The sequence below is a fragment of the Amaranthus tricolor genome, chromosome 16 (assembly GCF_026212465.1).
Source record: "Amaranthus tricolor cultivar Red isolate AtriRed21 chromosome 16, ASM2621246v1, whole genome shotgun sequence".
Taxonomy (NCBI): Eukaryota; Viridiplantae; Streptophyta; class Magnoliopsida; order Caryophyllales; family Amaranthaceae; genus Amaranthus; species Amaranthus tricolor.
Window position 1 is genome coordinate 21,118,445 of NC_080062.1, and position 9,823 is coordinate 21,128,267.

At 45.6% G+C, this 9,823-nt stretch overlaps 1 protein-coding gene across 1 annotated transcript; it reads left to right on the forward strand.

Moving 5' to 3' along the window:
- Positions 1–5,288: 5,288 nt before the first annotated feature.
- LOC130802624 (uncharacterized) lies at positions 5,289–6,779 on the forward strand. The gene is made up of 4 exons (XM_057666632.1): positions 5,289–5,663; positions 6,045–6,151; positions 6,252–6,313; positions 6,700–6,779. The coding sequence occupies exons 1-4, from the start codon at positions 5,289–5,291 to the stop codon at positions 6,777–6,779; spliced, it is 624 nt and encodes a 207-aa protein (XP_057522615.1).
- Positions 6,780–9,823: the final 3,044 nt, after the last annotated feature.

A 9,823-nucleotide genomic window follows, 5' to 3' on the forward strand; every position in this document is an offset into this window, starting at 1 on the left:
ACATATATATATATATATATATATATATATATATATATATATATATATATATATATATATATATATATATATATATATATATATGTTATGGTATCACTTATTTAATTTACTTATTTATTTGAATTATTAAATTTCATATTACCTTAATAACTTTTGACCTTTCGTATTGACTTTGACTTTTGGTCAATGAGCTTTTTCTGAATTCTCCAACCTCCTTAATTGGCCCATGAGCCAGTAATCCTCAAAATACCCTAACTTACCCTGGGAGGTTACCTCCAGATTTACCCAACTTTCCTTTGTGCAACTACCCTTAATTGCTCATTTCTCCTTCTTTGGTGCTGATAACTGCCCACTATCACGCATGATAATCAACCTCCTCTGAAATATTACTTCCTTTCCACCACTATAAATAGAGACCACCATCAGAAAGGAAAGGATTATCTAAGAATAACCCTCTTAATATCCTTACTCACATTCCATTTCATTAGCCTACCCATATACAAGTAATCTAAACCCCCACATCTCTGCTCTTACATGCAATCTATAATCATTTATTCATTAATCTCACATCCCCGTTCTCACTTGAGCGTCAGAGGGATTTTTCGAGAGATCACCCCCCGGACAAGGCTAACGTGTTGTGTTGCAGGAATTTAAGTCGGTTCCTTCCACGAATCGCCGCTCCTGATAACGCTTCCACTTACAGTATTTCAAGTGTTTTCCACTTCCTCGTTTCATAACCAAAACAGTTTGGCGCCGTTTGTGGGGACCATAACAAAAAGCTATGGCTCCCAAGAGAAATCCAATACAAACCGCAACCGTGCACAGCACAGATACAGACACTTCAGCAGGTCACGCTAATAATCAAGCCGTGACTCGTCGTGATCTAGACATGCTAGCACGAAACCTCACTGCCGCTTTTTCCGAACAACTCCGCGCTGTCATGAATAACAATAACCCTCCTCAACAGCAAGTATTGCAAGACATGGCGGACCAGATAAAAAATCTGCGAGAACGAATCGAACCCCATCAAGAGATACCAAAATCGCATGAATCTCAAGATGGGAACTCGAGGATGTCACATTCTAGTAGACGCAATAAGAAAAGGCGGAAGAGATCAAGGACTCATACAAGTCTCAACCGGAGTGACCCGCGAGATGACGAATCTAAAAACGCCTCTCGAGACGCCCGTACCTACCTAGAAAGCAAGAAGCAAAGGGCGTCCGAAAGCGTTCAATCGCTGGTGGATAAGAGGAGGGAAGAAAGGAAGAAGGCACAACTCGCGGGATCTAGCCGTCCCATCAGTCCCGTCATTATGCCGCGGAATGAGGCCGACAAGAGTAGCCTTCCCAAAGATCTCATACCAATAATATCCCCGCTGGCTCCGGAGATACTGAATACTCCCAACCCTGGGAAAATAAACATCCCAAACATGGCGGCCTTCGATGGAACATCCTGCCCAGAGGAACACCTGATGGCCTACAAGAACCTGATGCTGCTGTACACCACTAATCCATCATTGTGGTGCAAATTCTTCCCAACTACTCTTACTGGAGTAGCTTTGACGTGGTATACCTCCCTTCCAGGGGGAAGAATCCACAACTTTGCCCAACTAGAAGGCAAATTCCTGGGTCACTTTGTACATCCAGAAGACAGAAGAAATCAAACTTCCAATTGCTCAGCATAACGCAATTGGAAGGAGAATCCATATCGTCATATTTAAAGAAGTTCCACGAGGCGGTGCTGGAAGTAACTGATTTGGAAGAATCGGTCGCATTAAACGCCCTGATCAATGGAATGAAGGCTCAAAGGCTGAAGTTCCAGTTGGTCGAGAGTCAAGTGAAGACATACGCAGAGGCCATGAAGCAATGTCAAAGCTATGTCACGGCCTCCGAGATATGCCAGGCACATGACCCCAAAAAACGAAGGTCAGCAAAGAAGGACCCAATATCCTCCAATCATTCCTCAAGGAACAGAGAGGAACATTCATCAAGGAGGGATAGAAACTACATGCCGCGTCGTGAACCTTCATCAGACATGGGACCTCCACGATCCCGACATGTATATGTCGCTGAAGGGGAGTCTAGGTCGCGGAATTTGCTAGATGGAGGTAACGACCCGATGTTCAATCGGAACAGGAAGGACATATTCTTCGCAGTCCGGGATGAGTTGCCAACTCCAACTCCTACTACCACCCCCTCCGATCGACGTAACTACAATCTGTGGTGCGATTACCACAAAGAACACGGCCACACTTTGGCCCAATGTCGCGAACTCAAACGTATCCTACATCAACTGGCTGATGAGGGAAAGCTGTCAAGGTTCATCAACCGGAAGGACTATGACGCAAGAAGAGAAGCGGAAAAGAGGCCGTGGAATCAAAGACATAGATCCCCCAAGAGGGATGAGGCCAGGCGTGAAAGTTCCAACACACAAGGAACTATCAACATGATTTTTGGAGGATACACTGAATAATATCCTACCATCCGCGCCGCAAGAGATAGCGTCCACACTTTGCTAAAAGGACCTCCAAAAGCCACATCAAGCGGACCGACCATGAGGTTCGATGCCACTACCTCCCAAACACTGCAACAATCACATAATGACCCTCTAGTGGTTACCCTCAAAATTGGGCAAATGAAAGTCAAGAGGGTACTGATCTTATAACGATGGAATGCCTGATAAAAATGAAGTTCGAAGAAAAGCACTTACAACCGCTCGATAAACCCTTGATCGGCTTTGGGGGAAGTCAGGTCATTCCACTAGGAACGATCATTCTCCCCGTGCGGGTAGGGGAGAGAGACGGAAGCGGAACCGTGCCCATACGATTCACGGTGGTGGATCTCACATTCCCCTACAACGCCATCATGGGGCTTCCACTCATCAACAAGATCAAAGCCGTAATCTTTCCTCATCAACTCTTGCTACAATTCGAGCGGGATGATGGACAAGTGGGTATCCTCAAAGGGGATCAGGTGATGGCACGCCAATGCCTCATCAACACCTTAAAGCGAGGAGCTTCTGTCACCCCCTCCAAAAGAGAGAGAGAAGAAGATTCCCCAACTGTCATGAGTGTGTATCTGGAGAACCCTAACACGCACGAAAAGCCTCACTTCGTAGAACGATACGAGGAGGTAGACATGTTTGAAGGAAAGCACATCAAGATAGGGAAAAATCTTCCTGGCATGGTCAAGCAGGATATCATGGCCACCATCGCCGAGTTCCGCGACGTCTTCACTTTTTCCACGGAAGAAATGCCTGGTATCCCTACAAGTGTCATGTGCCAAAAACTTGACATAAAACCAGTCTACAAACCCGTGAAGCAAAAGCTGCGACATCAAGGGAAAGAGCGAATAGAGGCCGCAAAAGAAGAGGTGGAGAAATTGCTGAAAGCCGGATTCATCAGAGAATACAAATACGCTGATTGGCTCTCCAACGTTGTTCTCGTTAAGAAGTCGAATGGGAAGTGGAGGATGTGCATTGATTTTACAGATTTGAATAAGGCGTGCCCGAAAGACGATTATCCTCTCCCCAAGATAGATCAATTGGTGGATTCAATGGCAGGCCACGCCCTATTAAGCTTCATGGATGCTAACGCTGGCTACCATCAAATCCCATTAGCCATAGAAGACCAGCCACATACGGCATTCATTACAAATGCTGGAGTATACTGCTACAAAGTCATGCCCTTTGGGCTAAAGAATGCCGGAGCAACTTATCCGAGAATGGTCAATAAGGTCTTCCAATCTCAAATAGGCTGAAACTTAGAGGTATACGTGGACGACATGATTACAAAAAGCAAGCAAGCGTCTGAACATGCCGCGGACCTCCGCGAAACATTCACAACCCTCCGGAGACACCAAATGCGACTTAATCCAGACAAATGTGTGTTTGGGATCACTGGAGGAAAGTGTCTCGGCTTTCTGGTAGACGAGCGAGGCATTGAAGCAAATCCTGACAAGATTCGGGCCATTCAAGATATGAAGTGCCCCACATCCCTGAAAGAAGTCCAAAAGCTAACGGGATGTGTGGCCGCCTTAGGGAGATTTCTATCTTAGTCCGCGGACAAATGTTCACCCTTCTTCAAAACAATCAAACAAAACAAGTTCGAATGGACAAGAGAAGCTGAAGAATCCTTCCGCCAGTTAAAAGAGCACTTGTCCTCTTTGTCGAAACTAGTTTCACCCATTAACGGGGAAAAGCTAGTCCTATACGTCTCTATCTCCGAATACTCGTTGTCGGGAGTACTAGTCGCGGAAAGAGAAAATAAGTAACTCCCAATATACTATGTGAGCCATGCATTCTGAGGCTCAGAGGGAAACTATAGCGAAGTAGAGAAGGTCTTATTTGCAATCGTAATGGCGAGCAGAAAATTGAAACCGTGCTTCCAATCCCACCAGATCATCGTTCGGACCAGCCAACCTTTAAAAAAGATTCTGGAAGGGAAAAACAAATCGAGTCGCATCACTGATTGGGCTAATCAACTTGCAGATTTCGGCATTGAATATGAGCCACGGACAGCAATCAAAGCCCAAGCCCTTGCTGACTTTATTGCCGAGGGCACTATCCCTCATTATCCTAAACCCAATCAAGAATGGAGCTTGTATGTAGATGGGTGCTCAACACAATCAGCAAGTGGAGCCGGGCTTCTGATTGTATCTTCCGCCGGGGTCCGTATGGAAAGAGCGGTCAGATTCGAGTTCGCGGCCTTCAACAATGAGGCAGAATACGAAGCATTACTCATGGGGCTCAAAATCTGCTATTAGGTAGGGGCTAAAGTATTATCCACTTTCTCTGACTCCCAACTAATAATCGGACAAGTGAACGGGGAATTCAAAGCCAAGGATGATAGCATGAAGATGTACTTGCAACAAGTAAGAGAATTTGTCAACAAATTCGACAAATTCACATTGATCCACATCCCAAGATCCCAAAATGCACAAGCCGAGATGGTTCGATCAGACGCTCCCCCAAGACGAGAATCAGGTTAAAGCGCCTCAAAAGAATGCCAGATGGTTCGATCTCTACGAAGGCACGCTCTATAAAAAAAATCATATACCCATCCCCTTTTAAAGTGTGTTTCTCCTGAAGAAAGAAACTACATCCTTCGCGAAATACACGAAGGTGGATGCGGAATACATCAGGGAGTACGAACTGTCATTGGCAAAGTCCTCAGAAGCGGATATTATTGACCCTCGCTCAGGATTGACGCGGATGCACTGATCAAACGATGCCTCGAATGTCAGTACCATTCAACGATAGGAAGGAAGCCCTCTAACTACTTGTCCGCCATGCAAGCCGTCCTGCCTTTGGACAAGTGGGGTATAGTTCTCCTTAGCCCCTTTCCACCGGCGAAGGGACAACGCAAATTCATTATTGTGGCTATTGATTACTTCACCAAGTACGTGGAAGCAGAGGCCCTTAGCTCAATCACAGACAAGCAAGTCTATCAATTCATCTGGCGAAATATCATCACGAGATACGGAATCCCTCGTGTGATCATCACTGACAATGGGAGACAATTTTTCAGTAAGAACACAATGGAGTGCTGCGACAGGTTCAACATTCAAATCCGATTCAGCTCAGTATCTCGACCACAAACCAATGGCCAAGTCGAATCAGCAAATAAGGAGATTTTGAATGGCATCAAAAAGAAAATAGAGGGGGTCAAAGGTACTTGGGATGAAGAACTACTCGGCATCCTATGGGCAAGTCGAACAACCGTAAAAGAGACAACAGGACATACCCCATTTTCCTTTGTATAATACGGGTCCGAAGCCGTGCTTCCAGTAGAGATAGGTATACCTTCCACAAGGGTCACCTACTACTCACACAGCGAGAATGAACAAGAAAAAAGGGCAAACTTAGATCTGCTTCCAGAAACACGGGGGAATGCATTGTTAAGGTCCATGGCCCAAAAACAGAAGATGATTTGCAGCTTCAACCGACACGTCAAAACTAAACGCATTCAAGTTGGCGACTTCGTCCTCCGCAAAGTTGAGGCCACGGGAAAAATCGTAGATAAAGGAAAACTAGGAGCCAACTAGGATGGCCCGTTCAAAGTTATCCGTGTCATCAAACCCGAGACGTTCGAACTGGAAGACATGAAGGGAAAGAAATTACCCCGTCCATGGAATGGAGATCACTTGAAGAAGTACTTCATTTAATAAGATTCGCAAGAGGCCAATCATTAGTTTCATCAATCATTAGTTTTATCCCGCGGCATAGTCGCATTATCATTTGCATTTTCTCAGTGTTATCATTTTCAATATATCAGAAGTTCCATTTTCAGATTATCCAGCTCCAACATTCACAAGTATTCGGTTATATTCTACTTCCTCTATTATTTTTTCAAATCTCATTAAAATCAGTAATGTTTATAAGTCGGACCCCTTGAGAGAGTTCCCAAAATCAAATTTATTTTAAGTCATCGCGAATTAGTGACATCCACAAATCGGACGCCTCGAGAGGGGTCCAACGATCAAAATTGTTCCAAGTAAAATTCCGCCATCAGTGACATCGACAAGTCGGACCCCTAAACTGGGGTCCCAAGATCAAAATTTATCCAATTTAAAATCAATGCTTTCTATTAATCCGGCAGATATTAGCAACATCCACAAGTCGAACCCTTGGAGAGGGATCCAATGATCAAAATCGTTCTAAGTAAGTTTGCCGCATCATTCCCCATTTTTTGGTCAAAAGAAATCGCGGCTTGTGAGTTAGAATCAGAAAAACTTCAAACATTCATAGCAAAAAGTCTTGAAATCAAAGAGAATCACTGATCAAAAAATATGTACAGAAAATATCAAAATGATTCGGCTCAAAAATATATGTCAATTCAAATTACAAGTTCGATTGATAAACGCCACAAATACAAACTTTGAGAAAATAATTAAACATCGTTAAGGAAGGCGTCGACATCCCCTTCTGGATCTTGAGGTGGCAGCTGTGGAGACCTGGCCATCCCCTCGCCAAGACTCGGGGTGAAGCTTATGAACTCTTTAATGTTAAACGGCTCCACCTCGATCTCAGATAGATCCTTGGATAAGCCTTGGAGGTTCTTCCCTTCATCAATAAGTAGATTTGACAAATCCAAGCACAAACTCTCCAGTTTAGAGAGCGCCAAGTTTTCTGGGACATCCGAGGCCGAAGGAGGAGATAGGGCTAGCTTATCCAACTCGAGGCACAAAGCCTACTTTTCAACTCTATCATCAACTTTTTCCAACCAGACTCTCTCCTCCTCCACATCCCAGTTGGGGTCGACCAGCACCGCGGACTCCCGCTCTAAAATCGGAGCTAAATTGGTCAAAGCTTCGTCCCCCTTTTGATTAGCCGTTCGTTTGAGAGAATCGAAGTCCACGCCTAACTCCACGACAGCCAGACGGTACTTCTCGTCACTAATCACGGAACCGGCACCCACCATCTCCGCCGTCAGATCTCCCAAGAAACTTGACGCCTCAGGCTCATCTGAGGTCAACCAATCCCATGCTATCCGTGATCTCCTCTCCGAGCGAAGCTTATATATTCTTGCCGCGGATAACAAGGTTTGGAATTTAACCAGATCGTCCGACACCTGATGCAAGAGTGACTGATTTTGTCGAACCAGCCTGGCGTGAATGTCCATCAGGTGCCCAATTTCATGGCCGAGGGTGGCAGACAGGTTTGAAGCCGCGTCTAAACTATCGACGGTCTCCTCCAGCTGCTTCCTGGCCTTCTCTCGCCATTGTTCTGTTCTGACTAAGCGTTCCTTTAGTTCGACACACTTAGCCAGTTTTTCTTTTAAGCACGGCAGCTCCTCAAGATCCTCCCTCAGCCTTTTAAGCTCCTCCTCCTGTTCATTACAGTGAGAGGTTAGGGCCGCCAGGGTCTCCCTGTCCGCGGCACTCTGACGGCTGAGATTCAACTCGAATGATAACCTCAAGAATGTCTGCCCAAAAAGAAATCAAGTCAGAAAATTATCCAGTCTTCCCATTCAACTGAGCAACAAAATATAATGTCATACCTCAGCCGCAGAAGCCTGGACTTGGCGAACCCTGTCGATAGGGGGCAGGGACTCCAGATGATCAATGTCCTTCCTGCTGATCAGTTGGGATGTCGCCCTATTAAAGCGGGTGATCATACCCTTATGACCCAGTTCGTTGAAGAAGGTATCGTGCTGGAAGGGTAAGACTTCCCTGCGACGATACAACTCCTCAATCCGCGGTTCTGGGGCCGTTGATGACTCCCTCGCCTTCTCCTTGCCCTTGTGGGAGAGGGGCACCTCACCCGGGGGAATTGACGTCTCCCCTTCCGCCGACCTTGCCTGTAGAGGTATGGCAGTCCGTATGGTGTCCAGGGAGGCCCTTTTTGTTGTGCTCTCCCCGTGGGAAGAAGAGTCTCTCTTTCTCTTCCTCCCCTTCCCACTCTTCTTCACTTCCTTCATCTTAGGACGGATCACCCTCTTAGATTCATCAGGAATATGAGTTCTCTTCCTCTCCTCGAGGAGCCGGAGGGCCTCCCCTTCGCAAGGCACCTCGTCCAGCCCTTTCTCCACCGTTGTCGAGTCCTACAAGAGAAAAAGTCAACATAATCCTCCGGCTCGCTAAAACAAATGAATATATACCTTCGGAGGGAGAGGCAAGGGTTTCTCCGCGGCTCATTGGTTAGCCTTCTGAGCGAATCGCATCACGCTAAATTTCTTCATCAGGTCCGGATTTTTAGCCTTCAAGTTCTCCTTCGCGACCGCTGGAAATACAAGAGTTAGAAGCAAATAGTGACGTAATAAAAAAGAAGAAAGCCGACGATTCTTACTCTGATCAATAGCCAAGCTGATGCCGAATGCTGAGAGGAGGTTCTCATTCTCCAACTCAAAACGACCCGATATCTAGTTGAGCTGGACGTTCATGGGTTTCCTCCCCAATTGGACGTCCATCTTTGCATACTCTATGATCACCGCGTCCGTAAAGGAACATTGCGGGATCCCGTTATTGAAACCCGAAAGATGGGGTTTGATATCAAAAGAAGTCTTGACATTCCACCCCCCAGAACTGTACAAAGAGGCGAACTTCGTCCTATACCCTTTCTGGTTATCAGGGAGGTCGTGGACTATCTTCAGCCCACGACGATGTGTAAAGGCTATCCACCCACAGCCATGATATTGGGAGTTACATAACCGGGCTCTAAATATATATCTAAAGGCTGTAAGTGTTGGTGGCACGGCCAAAACTTTACATAAAATCAAAAACGCCACCATACAACCCCATGCATTGGGGTATAACTCGGGGACTGAGATATTCAAAAAATCTAATATTTTCTTGAAGAAGGGGTGAAGAGGAAAGCTAAGTCCTAGTTCAAAAGAAGGAAAGTATACTGCTATACAATGTGGTAGGGGAAACCTAACGGTGTCATAATTCCCCAGAGTGATAATGTTGATATCATCCTTCAAACCCCATTTTAGAGAGATGACGTCCCGTTGTTTGTCCAAATCTCTCTTGGTTTGTAAATCTATGAAGTAATTGAGGGGCCCGCCATTGGGGATGTAAAATGGAGGAGGAATTGGCGCTGCACTTTCCCTTCCTGAGGACTCGGAGGTTCCTTCGATCTTTTCCATATCTACATACAACAACCGTTCCAGGTCAGGATCTATTCGCGACAAGTAATTGGGGAAGAAAGCAATGCTCACTTCCCAAGGAGCAGTTTTCATTATCTTTGGTGTGTATATGGGGGATACAGATGACTCATCCCCGGCCTTTATTGATTCGCAATGAGGGGTGATTCTCACCGAAATACTATTGTCCGAATCATTTATTAGCAACCCCTCTTTATTAAAACGTCTATATACTACCAA